The 17,388-nt window shown below is 33.3% G+C and overlaps 1 protein-coding gene and 1 pseudogene across 2 annotated transcripts; one reads left to right on the top strand and one right to left on the bottom strand.

The window, feature by feature from the left end:
* Positions 1–116: 116 nt before the first annotated feature.
* Positions 117–2,521, bottom strand: LOC111289364 (respiratory burst oxidase homolog protein C-like; annotated as a pseudogene).
* A 3,915-nt stretch (positions 2,522–6,436) lies between these two features.
* LOC111291206 (homeobox-leucine zipper protein HDG5-like) lies at positions 6,437–11,703 on the top strand. Of its 2 annotated transcripts, none has more exons than XM_022882837.2 (12): positions 6,437–6,605; positions 7,125–7,344; positions 7,438–7,604; positions 7,828–7,945; positions 8,435–8,617; positions 8,866–9,339; positions 9,442–9,540; positions 9,658–9,876; positions 9,986–10,154; positions 10,271–10,539; positions 10,630–10,725; positions 10,817–11,703. In XM_022882837.2, the coding sequence occupies exons 2-12, from the start codon at positions 7,213–7,215 to the stop codon at positions 11,282–11,284; spliced, it is 2,394 nt and encodes a 797-aa protein (XP_022738572.2). In that variant the 5' UTR covers positions 6,437–6,605; positions 7,125–7,212; the 3' UTR covers positions 11,285–11,703. The 2 variants fall into 2 exon arrangements, with proteins under 2 accessions (XP_022738572.2, XP_022738573.2); XM_022882838.2 differs by having other exon boundaries at positions 6,446–6,605; positions 7,122–7,344.
* The last annotated feature ends 5,685 nt before the right edge of the window (positions 11,704–17,388 follow it).

Below are 17,388 nucleotides of genomic sequence, written 5' to 3'. Positions count from 1 at the left end.
CGTAACTGGTAGGCTGGAAATTATAAATACTAACGAGAAGACCCGTAATGCTGCGGGTTTGTTTTACTCGTGTTAATAAAATTATTAACTATTAAAATAAATAATAATAATAAAAAAAATAAGTAAATCAAATTAAAACTAAAGTTTTAAGTTATTTTATAAGTTTGACATTAGAATGATCGGAAAAAAAACATATTAACATGCACCTCTGAAAACAAAATCTTGAGTTGTCATGTTCAATCACCAAGAATCATAATACGAACACTAAAATAGTCTTTTTTGGGGGCGAAAATAATAAAAATGGATGCCTGTAGGCTTCTATTTGATCAACAGTCATTATCATGTTAAAAACAAACGTATCCTTTTGACAGAGTTTGTTCAGGGTAAAAAAAAAAAACCAATTACTAGATATTTTTGACCCATATTTTGAATTTAAAAGCTAAAGCTTACCATTCGAATGCAGACACCGTAGCGTATTTGACAAATATGCATTGTCCACTCTTATATCTAAATGCACGGGGCTTTGACATGTGAAGTGTTAGTATATTTTCAGGATAAACAGCTATCTAAAGATTTGAAGGATAGAAATAGAAATCTTAATGAATTTTATTTTTCTTATCTTGAAAGTTAAATATTGTATTAGATTATGTAAAATGATAAATTGCTTACCTTTTATATTGTAACAGCCTTGATGCTTGTCTAAGCAGCCTAGTCAATTTTTCACATAAATAAAGAATAATTAGAACTATCAAGTACATCAATGCCTATCATTTCCAAAAGAATCAAGTTAATAGGGATGTTTAATATATATAGCATTGAATTGTTGGAATTTGATTTCGTGATCATCGCTTACTGTTTTTTCATCACTTGTGGGTTAGAAAGAGTTTAATTCTATGCACAATGAAGAAAGTGTAAACAATGACAAATAGATGGTGAGAGTACCAAAAGGCATCAAAGCCAGTTAACTTTTTGAGAGGCTTGGGGAGGTTCATCCTACCCCGAAGCAAGGCGCAGCTAAGGTGAAAGCTATTACCATTAACAACACCATTACAATCCTAGCTACTGTTTCTATTTGCTTTACAAAATGCCAGTAGCTATTGGGTTCTCTAAAATATTTTAACATTGGTTCATACTTATTACGAGTGGCATGAAGCAGGTGGGAAAAATCACATGCCAAATGAGAAATTGCATGTATGTCAACCCCAATTGAAATTCTAATTGCTATCACCTATAATCACATAAACCTTATTAATGAATTTAAAAGCTCATAATTCTTGACGTGTATGAACACATGTTCTCTGTTACCTTTTGGAAATTAAAGTTGTCATCAAAGGGAATGACAACACCTAATTTTGTTTTGTTCCTTAAGCAGGTGATGGTGTTTTGGTAGACTGGTAGCAAAATTAGAGCCATATTCAATTTAAGAGTCTCAGTTGCACCTTTAGCAAAGTAAACACAATGCCCCATCACTTCAAATACGTCTTTCCTTCTTCGATATTTCACATAATTGTATGTACATAGGCCACACATAACCCCAATCCATAAAGCCATTACCCAAGCTCTCTGCTAGTTATCCTACAATAAATACTTGGTGTTGCAGCAGAATCTCCTCAATAGGTTGTTATATGTAGGCTTAAGCTTATAGCTTAGCATTTGATCAGGTTCTAGCTTTCTCCTCTTATATATTGGTTTGGTACTTGTAACAAAAGCACTTTTAGATTAAAACATAAGAATTCTAGCAATTGAATTGAAGCCAAAAACTAAACATAGAGCCAACAACAATAGGGCAATAAATGCTTCAATTTACCATATGTATCTTATATGGTATGGGTCTAATTTTTCCATAATCAATATTGCATATTCCTTAGCTTGTTTATGGATATTAGAGAGTTTGTTTGTAGAGGCACTGAGGTTGATAATTTATAAAAGTACATCGATAGTGAGATAAATTATGATTAAAAAATTGTTAAAAAAATCTAACACAATATATTTTTTATCATACCGCTCTGACTTCATCTTCAGTTGTTCTTCTATCAACATTTTTATCCACCCTACATTTTGTTAACCACTAAATTTAAAACCAAGCTTTAAAGGCTATGCAAGGTGTACAACTTATTCATAAATAACTAATCTATGAAAGTTTTAAAAAGAAAAAGAAAATATGAGCAAATTTACATGTTAAAGATAGTTTGAAGCCTGACATCAAAGCTTTGATTTGAGATCTGATCCCAAAACTCTTTTAGGTGAGCCTTATCAATTGAATCATCTTGAATGTTTTGTTTTTGAGTAAGTGCATCAAACAAAAGCCCTGCAAACTCTTTTAACTTTATTCTTGCCATTACATCAATTCACATAGTTCTCATTAAATTAAAACATCTGCAGTTATTTACTCATTTTCTTACTCCCAAAGGTACCTCTGACTGCACATATTTTTCTCCCACTTTTTGTGGCTATTGCTTACCTACCTATCAAGATCCAACAACACCAACCTCTAAATTCACATTAAAATGGCCATAATAGAGGAAACCCATCATCAAAATGGTCATAATAAAGGAAATTCATCTTTTAGAAAATCCGAAGTTCCTGTAAACTATGTTGTCAATGATCTGCTTTTGGCCATTATAGTAAGGGTTTATAACTATATTGAATATATATATATATATATATATATATATATTGTTATTCTAGACGTTTATTTGCTTAAAGTTATAGATTTAAGTTATATTATCTTGACAACTTTATATTAAGTGATAGATTGTTATAAATTCTGATTTTATCATAAGTTTACAATCATATTTGCAAATATGAATTTTTTTTAAAAAAATTTGCATGCAAATCAAATAAAAAGAGTATACTAAACATGCAAATAAAAAAAAAAGGGGGGGGGGGAAAGAAAATTACCCATTTATAGAGAATTCAAACTTAGTTAGGCATTGTAGAAATTTCAATTGAATTTTGATTTTCGCCTTTTTTTTTACATGAAAGATAAAAAAAAAAAAAAGCATAACACTTGAATTTTGAGAATTCTTGATAAGTAAAATAATAATACTATTTATTTAATGGAAAAGAGAGCAAAAAAGAACTAGGATTTGTAGAAAGCATACCAAATAGGGCAAATTGGGATTTGCAGGATTGATGCAGGCAAAAAATTTATTAGCAAATTGGCTTCTTTTGTTGTGACAATTTCTTTCATTAAAGTGTTGGAGATATGAATACCAATACCAACAAAATCATTAAGACCTACCATTTCATCCAATATACAAATTAGCATAGGAAACAAATTAAAAAAAAAAAAAAAAAAAACCCAAGCAATGATAAGATAATATACTGCCTCAGTAGCATCTTTTGCTGCTCTAAAACACTTAAATTGTTGTTGATTCATTTTAGCCAGGGGGTAACGCCATCTACTGTGTGTTTCTAGATAAAAAGTTAGCATCGTCAAATAAGTATAAATACACTTTATTTGTATGTCAAAATATCAACAAATCTTTCAATCTAAAAGAAGCACTATTTCAAATAAAAAGTTAGTATCATAAAAAAAAATAAATACACTTTATTTATATGTCAAAAATATCAACAAATCTTTCGATTTAAGATAAACACTACTCACCAATAGCCATATATAAAAGCTTTCAATGACGGGCTACAACAAACAATCTATCAATATTATCAAATATGCATTGAAATACTTTATCAAAAGTTGTTGATGAAAGTTGAATGAGACAAAATCAAATTAACCAAATTACATTCATTACAATAATTTTAACAAAACTTAATATTAAAAATTTTAATGAGTTAAGAGGGTCAAACCAAAAAATTTTATAAAGAAACAAACAAATATTCATTTGAAAAAAAAAAAATCGTTACCTCTTATTTCCCCTATGCATTACTTTTATTTGATTTTTCTTTCATATTCAAAACAAATAATATATATATATATATATATATATATATATATTTGCTCACAGAAGAAAAGAAGAAAGAAGAGAAACCGAAAAGGAAAGACAAAAATTTTTAAAACAATGAAACAATTGAGAATATCAAAGAGACAATTGAAAGAGCCTTTACCAAAGGGACAGCTTTTATATATATATATTTGTAAATACGAAATTTCAAGTTTTGAATTTAAAATTATTGAAATTTTTTTTTTCAAAATTTTCGATTAACTTTTTTTTTTTTGGCTAATTCATACATTTGTAGGTTCTTATTACCCTGATTTTTGTGGGTTTATTTTTTCACATTATAAAATTTTATTTGAAGAAGTGGTCGATCAAAAAAATAGATGGAAAGTGATATTTTCGGCGTCTAGGAGGTTGTTTAAAGGGACGATTTTTCTGAGAAAAAAGAAAGGAAAAGGCAAAGCCTAGTTGCAATTAACTAAGAAATAAACCGAAAAGGCCCAAAAACTTCGGTGCTTGAGTGCTGGGCAGTTGAGTTGACAATCTTTAATTATGACCCAGCAAAGGAGAGCTTTCTCAATCCTCATTAATGTCCTTGATCTTTACAGTGGTGGGCCGGCCTGTTTCTGGCCGATACTCATTGCTGTCTTAATTAATCAACTTGAGCCTGTTAGAGCCAAAGCTTTGAGTCATGGATTGGTCTTGGCCCAATGGACCAAGAAAACTCTCACGATTGCTCCAAAACAAATAGACCGACCTCTACCTTGTTCGTTTGGCAATTCAAATGCATGATGACTAATGACTGAAAGTGAATTGTGAATCATATTATGGATCAGAAATCCTGTACCAAAATAAATGTAGCTAATTATTTGAAACTTTTATTTCAATATATTTGAAGGATTGACTATAAATAGGGGGGAAGCAACTTTGGGAAGGAGAGGAATGCAACAAGCAAGTCAGCAGAGTAGCCCATCAAATGTGACAGTTGTGGGCCACTTTCAGCAACCAGATGTGGCAGTTGGACCATGTAGATTGGCTTCGTTTATTAATGAAAATGAAAAAAAAAAAAAAAAAAAACAATGGCTCATTCATTCGCCTGTATAGCAGTTACTACTGTTTTTTTGTTATTGATTATGAAGAAAATGTATCAAGCAGATTTGGTCATAAATTTGTAACAACTTTATATCCAACAGGATCTGATTCAAATACAGCAAATGATGTTGGATTTCTTGTATGGTTATGGTACCACAATTAATTATCCACTTGAGAAAATTGGTCTCAAAATTCTTTACAGTTATTTCTCATTCTCAGGTTTCAATGCTCTCTATTAATATCATGGATTCAATGAGCAATTCCCCTTCCCCTGGCCTATTCCTTCACAGCATTTCTAACACACATCTAGCCAAGCGAGATACCCTTAATTCAACCCATTAAAATTCTGGTAGTGTTGCTTAATGAAGTTGTTTCATAAATTCTCTGTAGAAAAAGTAGAAGAAAGGGTGGGACGATGGTCCTTGTGATAAGGACACCCTTGGATTTTAGTAGAAAGGGCGTCAAAACCCCATTTATGCCAAAGTCCCTTCCCTTCCTCCCTGGATGCAACCCCACCCTAGGGCCTACCCTACCCTTGCAGGTATTAGGGGTCAAACTTCAAGATTTCTCTTTGGCCCACTTCTCACCAAAATGGACGGCTTTGATCCTTTGACCCCTTTGACATTTGCTACTCCAAAACTTGATGGACCCCACAGTCCATAATGGACGGCTTTGATCGTTTGACCAAGTTGACATTTCCTTCCTCAATTTTCTTTTTTGACTCTTCTTTTCAGCAACAGTAAAGAATTTACAATTACCAATGAAAGAAAACTAATGCACGCGAAAAGAGAGAGATGGAATCAATTATAAAAATCAGAGGAAAGAAATTGAAAAGGTTTGACTTAAGAATTAAGATTACATTCCCCCATTACCCAAAAAAAAAAAAAAACAGTAAACGAGAGTCAGTGGCGTCGATCGGTTTCTATCAAACCGCAGTTAAAGTCCGCATTTACCACTGACGGTAAAATTTAAATAAAAAAGAAAGCCAAGAAAAAAAAAAACTCAACCAATGAAAAACTCAAAAAAATTAAATATAAGCATAAAGTTGAAAGACCCAATCAAAGAAATAACAAATAAATTGTACAGGCAAATACGAGGAAATGAATTATAAGAGAGAGTAAAAACAGAAAAATAAATCATGCATGCAAATTAAAATTGTAAATAAAAAATCAAAGAAAACAAAAAATCGAACAAAATAAAAAGAGAAATTATTAAAAAAATAAAAATGATTGAAGGAAAAAAGTAGGATATATAAATTATTAAAATAAAACGAAAACAATTGATCAATAAAGAAATTTTTTTTTTTTTTAAAAAGCAAGCAATCCAAAATAATGAAAAAAAGAATAACAAGCGGAAAATAAAAAAGAAAAAGATATTACACGTAACTAAACCAAATGTAACCGATAAAAATAAGAATAAGTTTAATAGTATGGATTAACATCCCGAAATTTATTATTACAAGAAGAAAGAGAGACATGAGAGAGATAGGGCCGTGGCAGTGAATGTCTATTTTAGGTTTACAAAGCAAAGTAATAGCAAAAGAAAAGAAAAAGGAGAGATTTTTTGTTTTCTCTTCTCCCTTCGGCAAAGAAAGCACCGACAACATTGGTGGTGGTATTTACTCCTACTTTGTATTATTATTATTGTTATTATCATTTAATTTTAAGTGTCTGGGTTTCATTCAACTTTTTTACTCTTTTTTTTTTTTTTTTTTGTGCTTGGTTTTATTTCTCAAGCGTTAGTCCATGGTGGGTTTTGATGGTATATTGTCAAAATACGTGTTCATTGTTGGTTTTGAATGTGAAGTTGTGGTAATGTTCTCTTTGAAAAAGTTCACGTAATTCATTTTCAAAATTTATCTTTTTTGCATTTAATTTTAGAATATTTGTGTTATTTTCTTAGTGATCACAGGCTGCTTCTTCTCAATACTCTTTGCTATATATACATACATACATATATATATATATATATATATATATATAGAGGGTTGCTGGTGGGATTCTCTTCAATGACTCAATCAGTGCATGTTTAGTTTTGCTTGAAAGTTTAGTGTCTAAATTTGGAGTTTTTTTTTAAAGATGTCTTACTTTATTTGATTGTTGGAGTTGCCCGGTTTTGTGATGATTAAAGCAGGAGTGTCTTCAGTGAAGCCAGGAACACGATTTTAGTCTACTTGAAAATCTTGGCACATCAGAAGGAAAAGAGACTGGAGAAAATCAAAATGTATGGAGATTGTCAAGTCATTTCATCTATGGGAGGGAATGTGGTTTCTTCAGAAACCCTATTTTCATCTCCTATTCAAAACCCTAATTTCAACTTCTTGCCTTTCCAACCTTTACCTCCTATGTTGCCTGTAAGTTATTTAAATCAATCAAATTGTCATCTCTCCTTTTACTTGTCTAAGTTCTACTAAACCATTTTTCTGTTGTTTTTGAGTTTTAAATAGAAAGAAGAAAATGAGCTATTGCTGAGAGGGAAAGAGGGAATGGACAATGGGTCTGGGAGTGAACAAGTCGAAGAGAAGTCAGGGAATGAGCAAGAGAGTAATGAGCAACCTCCCAAGAAGAAACGTTACCATCGACACACTGCTCGCCAGATCCAAGAATTGGAAGCGTATTTCCCTCTTATCGTTTAATCTTTGTTCTCTTCATCTCAAATCTTTTCTGGTCATCCTTTTCTAGCAAAACGAGATTAACAGGGAAAAGAGTTTTGTTATAAGCAAAGAACATGCAATAAAAAAAGCCATTAAAAGATCAAAGTCGAGATACAAATTTGTCTCTTTATTTTCATGGCACAGTAATTTTACCTTTTTTAAAGAACAATGTTTGTTTTGCAGTGTTTTTAAGGAACGTCGCCATCCTGATAACAAGCAAAGGATGAAACTGAGTCAAGAACTTGGCCTTAGGCCTCGCCAAGTCAAGTTTTGGTTCCAAAACCGCCGCACTCAGATGAAGGTGAAACAACTTATTGGCATCTTTCTCTCAAAGCTTTCGCTGTCATTCCAACCCTAAAATGTATTTGATATGTTCCCAAAGCTCTCTCTACTCCTACGACACTTTTAGAGCTCTATCATAAAGCAAAAACACGAGTCCCAATAAAACGCGTTGATTGCTTTGCATTAAAACCAGCTGAAATCCTAAGCGGCTGAACCTGGGGACATGGGTTATAAACATTCATCACAGCGCATGGTAGCAGCAGAAGAGGAAGGATCTTATTTATGTTGGGGCCACTACACGTAGTCTTCTATTTGCATTTACAGTCTGTATTCATAAATGTGGACTGGGTTCAGCATTAAACTCCTTTACCTGCTCATGTGCTTCTCAAAGGGTTCGAACAGTTAATGCAAATTATAAAATGCTCATCAGGGCTCTTAATTAGGATACTGTTTGCAATATAATGCTTGATTTTCATTCTTTTCTTGTTTTTTCTTTTGAATTTGTCAGGCACAACAAGGTCGATCTGATAATGTGATACTTAGAGCTGAGAATGAGTCTCTCAAGAATGAGTTTTACCAGCTTCAAGGGGAACTCATCAAACTTGCTTGTCCAAGTTGTGGTGGTCCAGCTGTGACTGGAGGGGTTTCCTTCGAAGAACTTCGGACAGAGAATGCACGACTTAGAGAAGAGGTTGTTCACTTGATTTTCCCTATTATAATCAGTCAATATCATGCTAATGATCTTTTGCCATGTCATTGCACAGCATATTAGGTTCAAAGCAATGCGAAGGATTGTGCCTTTTAATAAGTTTAATTAAGAAACTATTTCATAACTAGAAGTAACTGGAAATTCAATATTTTAATTGCCTGGTGATTCAATTTTTTACCACGAGAAATTCACGATCTGATCTAATCTTGACAATGTTGATGTTTTTACAGCTGGAGTGGGTCAGTGCTATTGCGTCACGATATATTGAGAAGCCAATCCAAACAATGAGTGCAGCTCCTGCAATGATGCCGCATTTGGATTTGGATATGAGCATAGATCCAAGGCATTTTACAGAGCCTATGGTTTCCTGTGCGGAGATGATGCCTGTGCCTATGTTGCCAGAAACAGCCTCCTACCCCGAGAATAATAATCTAATTTTAATGAACGAGGAAAAAACTGTTGCAATGGAGCTTGCTATGTCTTCCTTGGATGAACTTGTGAAGATGTGCAGAGCAAATGAGCCTCTTTGGATCCGAAACAACGAAAATGGGAAGGAATTACTTAATCTTGAAGAACATGCCAGGGTGTTTCATTGGCCATTAAATCTCAAGCAGTGCTCAACTAAGTTCCGGACTGAAGCTAGCCGTGATAGTGCGGTCGTTATAATGAATAGCGTCACTTTGGTAGATGCATTCCTTGATGCCGTAAGCTTCCTTTCCTTGAAATTTCTTGTATATACAATTTTATATGATAACCATAGTTAATGGCATAAATCTCGTTTTGAAATGTTTTCTTTCATATTGCAGAACAAATGGACCGAACTCTTTCCATCTATTGTTGCTGGAGCAAAAACTGTTCAAGTTATATCACCAGGTGTATCAGGAACAAATGGTTGCCTTCAGCTGGTATGGACTCACATGCAATGCTACATTATTTTCTGTCAAGTGCGCAATACTCTTTTTTATATTCTTTAAACCTAGTCCATCTTATCAGTTGCTTTGTTATTTTGTTCATTTGAGCAGATATATGCAGAATTGCAAGTTCTATCTCCATTGGTACCCACTCGAGAGGCTTATTTTCTTCGATATTGCCAACAACTAAATCTGGACGATGAAACTTACTGGGCAATTGTTGATTTCCCCTTCCATGGCTTTCATAGTAACTTACAGTCTTCCTTTCCCCTATACATGAGAAGGCCTTCTGGCTGTTTAATTCAAGACATGCCTAATGGCTACTCAAGGGTGTGTGCAAAATAACTTTCTATTGTACATAATGTTTCCCATCAAAATTTTGCATAATTTGATACTCAAGGAGATTTATTTAGCAATACTGAAAATTTAAAATGTGCAGGTCACCTGCCTTGAACATGCAGAGATAGAGAAGAAACCTGTCCATCAGCTATTTAGCCACTTTGTTTACAATGGGATGGCTTTTGGAGCACATCGTTGGTTAGCTGTTTTAGAGAGACAATGTGAGAGGAATGGTAGCCTCATGGCCAGAAATATCACGGACTTGAGAGGTTCCAAAAATTCTCCTCCTGAGTCTTGTCTGCAACCAAAACCTACTCTTTTTTTAATAATTTGGTTTTCAATATAATTTGCATTAACGAGATATTACCCTTTCTTTCATTTTCAGTGATACCTTCTCCGGAAGCAAGGAAGAATTTAATGAGGCTTGCTCAAAGAATGATAAGAACATTCTGTGTCAACATCAGCACTTCCAGTGGTCGTTTGTGGACAGCTCTACCAGATTCCTCGGATGATACTGTTAGAATCTCAACTAAGAGAGTCACTGAACCTGGCCAACCCAATGGACTGATTCTTTCTGCTGTATCTACTACTTGGCTGCCATATCCTCACTACGAAGTCTTTGATCTTTTGAGGGATGAAAGCCGCAGAGCTCAGGTTCTATTTAGCTCTAATTCCATTTTTTTATCTTCTTCCTGAAATGCAACATTGGTGATGACGGCTGAATATTAATATATTATTATGCAGCTGGAGGTTTTTTCAAATGGGAATGCCTTACATAAGGTGGCTCACATTGCCAATGGCGCCCATCCTGGAAATTGCATTTCACTTCTTCGCATCAATGTAACAATTTCCTTCTTGGCTTATTAAAAGGTAAATTCTATGTTGTTTCCTTCTTTGACATGAAATTAAACCTTGTAACTATTAAATATAGGTTGCGAGCAACTCCACACAGCATGTAGATCTGATACTACAGGAGAGCTGCACTGACCGATCCGGTAGCCTTGTTGTATACTCCACTGTAGATGTTGCTTCCGTCCAGCTAGAAATGAGTGGGGAGGACCCATCCCACATCCCATTACTTCCCTTAGGCTTTTCCATAACCCCAGTTGAACTCATCAGAGATGCTAGCAGTAATGAGGGCAAATCAGTCCCACCATCTGAAAAGGCAAACGGACATATTTCAGGCAGTTTACTCACGGTTGGGCTTCAAATTCTTGCCAGCACAATTCCATCAGCAAACATCAATTTCTCGAGCATTGCTGCCATCAACAACAATTTATGCACAACCGTTCACCAAATCAGAGCTGCTCTCAGTAGCAACAGCACCCCTAGCTGCCCCGATAATGGAAATGGTGTAGGCTCTTGCACTGAGGGTGGTGCTTCTGCACATGAAAAATAGTTCTGGTTCTTCCTGAATTACCCATAACATCCCCATTTTTTATGGATTTTAAGATGGGAAAACTAATTGGGGAAGTTATTGGTAATTTAATCGAAAATCAGGTGGTGGAATTGTCAAGTTAATTAGTACCAGTCGTAATAATGTATACGTAGTTGTTTAGGTAGTGAAATTTTTTATAATAGATGTGTAACATTAGCTGTGGATGATGGAGGGTAAAAGGCTAAAAAGAAATACTGTATATTGTCAATGTAATAGCTACAAGGAGTCAAGAGCGCACCAGCTGTGACCCTTGCTTTCTGGCAAGGCCTAAAGATGAGTCCTCACTAATTAGCAAGGGTGGTGGTTCGGGTATTGACTTCTGCTTTGTTGCCCTTTTTTGCTTTTTCTGAATTGAATGCTAGTGCTAATTTGTTCAATCATATGTTTGCTGTCACTCCAATTCTCACTATTGATATATGCTAAAGCCAGTGGATTGGGTTTTTGCACCAATTCTTGGAATGAAGAGTTGTGATTTGGAACCAGCTTTGGGCCTAAGCTCGAATATGGAGTTGAGAACAAAGCTTTGGGTTAATAATGGATTTATAAATTATAATACCTCTCAAACCATCTCATAATTATATGTTTCCGTCGCTCTCTTCCCAATTCTTTTTTGAGGTAGAAACTGCTGTCTAATAAAAACTCCAAAAGGCCCTTTTCCTTTCTTCCCAATTTTCCTGGAGATCCTTTTAAGGTGAAGGAAAATGTTTTATTCGATGATGGTTAAAGGGGTGTCGGTAATTTACCTGATCAACTTTTTCTCTACTAAATTTTAAATTTTGTAAGTGACTGAAAATTTTTTGAAGTTAAACCGTGTCAATCAACTTTGGTTTTTTGAAATTATAGCATATGTCCCACTAACATGACCATTTGTACAAAAACATTGACAGGTTTGACAACTTTCCTCCAAATTTCTGTTGTTTCATGCAATAGGAACTTTTTTGAGAGACATAAAGAGAGGGAATGGCATTGGACATTTGGACCATAGGGCATCACTTTCTTCTTTGAGGTTGAAACTGTTGTCCAATCCTTGTAGAAAATGGACACAACAAATGTAAATTAGGAAGATGCAACATCAAAATCCAAGGCAAAGATTCTATATTTCTATGCTAAGGAAAAGGATCGATCCAATCAAATAGAAGCCAAATCCAAGTAGTTGGGTTTCTTCGGATTCATCCGTTCAAAAAGATGGCCTAACACTATCATTGTTTGTTTACTAGGTCAAAATTGAAGAAGAAAAAGAATAAATTCTTGACGTCTTTGAGCAAATCAAATCATTCACTCTAACATTCTAGACAAAAATATAGTGGAATTTGCAACCCATCAAAAGCTAAAGAATTGTGGGTTGACTCATGGTAAAGACGTATATTTTTTTGGAACGGTTCTGCATCTAAGTAATCGAGCTATATATAATAAATTGACCTTTTAACATAATTGATTTATCTAAAAATTGGAATTATAATCGGATTAAAGTAATATGGTTTATATTATTCTATTAATTAGGCAATTTGGATTTTAATTTATAATAATTGCAATTTTATTCAAAATAAGAAGTCTCAAATTAAAATCTCGTAATCCTAATCATACAGACAATATTCGTTCACATAAGGCAAATGCATATATAGGATCTTAACCTAATTGTTTAAGCTGCAACTTAGGAAAATAGCTGGCAAAATTAGTGGTGACCATCTCGATTAGACCACCCAATACTAGTATCTTTCTGAATTAAGTTATTGCAAACTGGATCAAATTCATCCAAACTCGAATTTCAAACCATATGCAAATGGTAAGAAATTTATGGGCATATTCCTTTTGATCTCCCAATATTTGTTCGGGTTCCACCCAAAATCTGTCATTAATCTAACAAATCCAAATTATATGGAACATGGGTCTACATTGAAGAGCTTTGATTCCATAAAAAAAAAAATGAAAATGGGTTTAATTATATGTAGAAGGAGACATGATTAGCCAATAAAAGAAATGCTGGCATGCTGAGCTGTAAGGGGAATCAGAAAATTAAAATATGAACAAGAGAACAAAGATGGAAATAAACAAAAACTAAAAGGTACAGCCGACAAAATGACAAATTGAGAATCTTTATGTTCTTTGGAGCCAAACCCAAAATTGGCCTCTCATTTTGTGCCTTGTCACAAACAACAGTAAGCTCATAAAATAAAGATAAAACAAAGGAACCCCCCCCTCCCAACTTTTCAGATGTGGCACAGAATTACAGGTGAGCTCTATGTGGATACATGGTGGCAGCCAGCCACACCCAAATGTGAACCCTCTAAAACTTTATTTTAAAAAAAAGTTGGGTTTTGCTTTTGCTGCATTTGGGTATTTGGAGAAGAGCAACGCGGAGCTTTCCTTTGCCATAAACAATCTTTTTTCTTGTTCTTCATTTACCCATGTTTTTACCTTTGATTAGAGAGGAGAAACCATTGACCCATGAGCTGAAATTGAGGCAAAAAAGGATAAACAAGTTGTTTAAATTCAAAGAAAATTTGGTCAGTGGATTCAAACAATGATGGCTTGACTTTGTCAAAGCTAATAAAGCCATTTTTGCTTTCCATGAAAAATGAGCAAATTTAATGGTAGAAGTAGACTTGTTTCGGTAAGCTTTTCAGAGGTGTCGGCTATGTTTGTTTGGGAGTGTCTTTTTTTGGTCAAGAGATCAGCATCTTCTTCTAAACCTTGTACTTTGTCTCCATGTATGAAATCTAGGGAAGTATAAGAATATCATGTGGTGGACTGGTCGCTGTGAAAATGAAATTTGTGGGGATTTTTTTTTACAATTATTTTTAACAATGTTGTAATTGAGTTTTGAAATTATTTGTCTGCCCAACCTGTGTTCACAATACAAATAAAAATAATAACAATTTGGGTTCACAATCGACTTGGTCAAGCATTAAACTTAATGATTATAATCATATACCAATTTGTTTTTCCTATTAAAATTTGGTTTTTCACCAATTCTTTTTTTTTAATTATTATCAATTACAAATAATTAAGTTGGAATAGTTGTTACTAATTTTGTTAAGGACTAAGGAGCACAAGCACATGTTTTCACAATATCTTATGCCCACTTGCATTACTTTCTAGGTCATGATGCAATTATTCTAAAATTGATGCAAGAGAATCCCAAGTTTCCCATTTAAACATTGGTATCAATGAAGGCACATGAACGCTCATCAATTCTTCCCATCAATGATGTAAATTGATGTATATGATTATATATTCCCTTTAAGCTTTAAATATTATTTAGTTAAACAGTTGACTTTTTTTGAGGCATAATCCTGACATAAAATTTGTTTGGACTTATTTGTAATATAATGGATAAGAATTCATCATCTTCCTTTACCCTTTTTATGTGAAAAATGTACTTAGTTTGTAGCATCTTCCCTTTCCCTTAATATCATCTGCCTTTGACCAAATCATCAGTCACCCATTGCTGTTTAAGTTAAAACTCATTCATCAAAAGATGAGAAAACATATCATTAGTCATAATTTTCATAGACTTCATAGAGACACTATAATTGGTTTTAAGTTCTGCTTTTCTAAATCTGTCTTTATTTCCTCTTCTTTGTTAGATTGGTTTCACTAAGATATTTATTTGAAATCGTTAGAAATTGAATTTCGATTAATGAAATTACAAGTCCATTATTTTATTAACAAATCACATGAAAAATTTTCATTGAGTAATTCTATTGATTTCTAGCATCCTGACAAAATATAAACATAGAGCTGAAATCAAGTTCCTGTAGGATAAAGCTCAGCTACTTTCCCCTAACTGGAAGCAAAATTTTCCTTCTTATCTAAGTCTTTTTTCCTAGTACATTCCAGCTGACTATCATTTTCCAAGTTGAGCTCGTCCACCCTCTCATTTCAACTTTATAATCTTTCCTTTTCCTGCTAATGTAGTCTTGTTTCATGCTAAAGTTTCTAAAACCACTCTCATCAACCTTTGTTCAATAAGACCTTATCCATGCCCTAGAGAAACGACCGACAACGCGCTTAATCTATAGCTGATTAAGACACCACTAATTCAAATTTTGATGTAACATGATTTGGATGATCACCAACTTTTTCCTTACATAATTTGCCTTCCAATTTACGATTTTGAATATTGGTGGGGGTTATTGGGGGCTCACCTTTTTGTTCTATAGTATTAGTTAATTCATGTAAAGGGGGTTGAATTTTATCCATATGATACCTAATATCAACCAGATTCCTTAATAAATTAGTGTTTTTTGTTGGCATTGCTGTTGTTAACTTGGAAAAATACATTATTCTAACAGAGTGGACATAGAGAATAGTAGGTAAGATGATGCATATATATTTATTAATATGATAAGGTTGCTTGATTGAATAGATTAATGTGTATTGTTTTTGTTGTGGGCTTAATGGAATTGGTTAAGATTCCTTGTGGAATCGGCCATTGAGAATGTGACACACACAAAGAAAGAAACAAAGAGAGAGAGAGAGAGAGAGAGAGAGAGAGAGAGAGAGAGAGAGAGAGAGAGAGAGAGAGAGAGAGAGGAGACGGCTTTGGCGTGAATCTTCATAAGCAACTAAACAAGGCTTTTCTTTGGTTTCATTTCAAGAAACGTTTTTAGCTTCGAAACTAAGTTTTGCCCACCGATCTGACAAGTTACTGTTAAAAGACTTGAAGAAAGAGAATTTATAAGTATTGGTATATGAAATTTTAATCTTATTAGAATTGAATTTTTTTTTAAATGAATGAATCATAAATCGTAAATATCAAAAAAAAAAAAAAAGCAGTTGTAAAAAAGATATATGAAACATTTATAGCCTTGTTTATGTTATTTTTATGCTGCTTTTTTGCCTTTGGTTCAAGAAAGATATAGTCCTTAAAAGAAAAAAAAGAAATCTTTATTTCGAAATCAAAATCTTTATGTATTCGTAAAATCTTTTTAACCATTAGATCAATAGACGAAAAATAATGATTAATTTATTTTTACTATACAATCAATTAAAATCTCGAAGAATCGAAAACATACCAAAATACTATTAAATCTAAAAATATTATTCACATGAAGAAAAAAAAAACCTAAATATATTTACATTTAAAAAACTTATGACTAAACCTACTTTAACACTAATCAAATAGATATTATTATACGTTTTCTTGTATAATCAAACAATCATTTAGTGATCTAATCTAATTATAACTTATGTCATGTTTTACACGTATCTTTTTAACTCTAATAATCGGCTTAATTAGCTTAAACTTTAAAGCCATGAAATTTGGTAAACCCATTTTTGATAAAAAGTTTCCTTCAATTTGGCAATTGAAATTAGTTTTACTGGAACTTTGGTCAACTATTAATGTGCCTAGAAATTGCAACTGATTAAATTTTAAATTTTAAAATTATTAAATGTTATTTTAAAAAAATACTTTGCATCAATCAATTGTGTCTAATTATTTGCATTATCACACATATCTTTATATTTTTTTAGCCAAAAAAATGAAAATTTTATACGTCTGCATCAAAAGTATTTTATGAACTTTTGAAGAAACTAATCAATTATTAATCTTTTTGGTGTTATAATAAGTTATTTATAATTTAAGGTCTAACCTCGATTGAAGAAGTGGGAAAACCTTAACCCCTTACCTATTTTCTTATTGACCACGTGGACTTGAATTCCCATCAAAAACAGTACCCCACTTTTCGACCTTTTGTAAATCTGCATACCTTTGGAATCATAGTTTAAATTATTGTAAAAAAAAAAACCCCAAAATTGGGTGGGTCACTCTTTGGGACTAATAAAAGAGCAATTCATTATATCTATGAGATGCATCAAAAAATGTATGGTACAAGTATCTACCCACTTCAAGCCTACCCACGAGTCAGTCTCATCCAACTTTAACTAACCATGGGTCTCAAGGCTTGCTATCGCTTAAATTCTAACTCAATTCAGCATCAAATCTCTAAAGCGTGAACTCTTTTTTTTTTTTTTTTTTTAAGGCAGTTCGGTAATGGTGACTAATGCGGTGGAGATTTATTCGCCCCGCATTGAAGTCCCCCATTCATTGCCATCCTCAC

This window comes from Durio zibethinus, chromosome 11 (genome assembly GCF_047325235.1).
Source record: "Durio zibethinus cultivar Kanyao isolate XHJ-2024 chromosome 11, ASM4732523v1, whole genome shotgun sequence".
Taxonomy (NCBI): domain Eukaryota; kingdom Viridiplantae; phylum Streptophyta; class Magnoliopsida; order Malvales; family Malvaceae; genus Durio; species Durio zibethinus.
The sequence above is the reverse complement of the archived record's forward strand: the minus strand, read 5'-3'. Positions and strand labels throughout refer to the sequence as shown.

Coding starts and splice junctions, on each gene's coding strand:
- LOC111291206 (XM_022882837.2), top strand. CDS start 7,213: ATGTATGGAGATTGTCAAGTCATTTCATCTATGGGAGGGAATGTGGTT. Junction 9,877..9,985: donor TGCCTAATGGCTACTCAAGG/GTGTGTGCAAAA, acceptor TAAAATGTGCAG/GTCACCTGCCTTGAACATGC. Junction 10,540..10,629: donor ATGAAAGCCGCAGAGCTCAG/GTTCTATTTAGC, acceptor ATTATTATGCAG/CTGGAGGTTTTTTCAAATGG.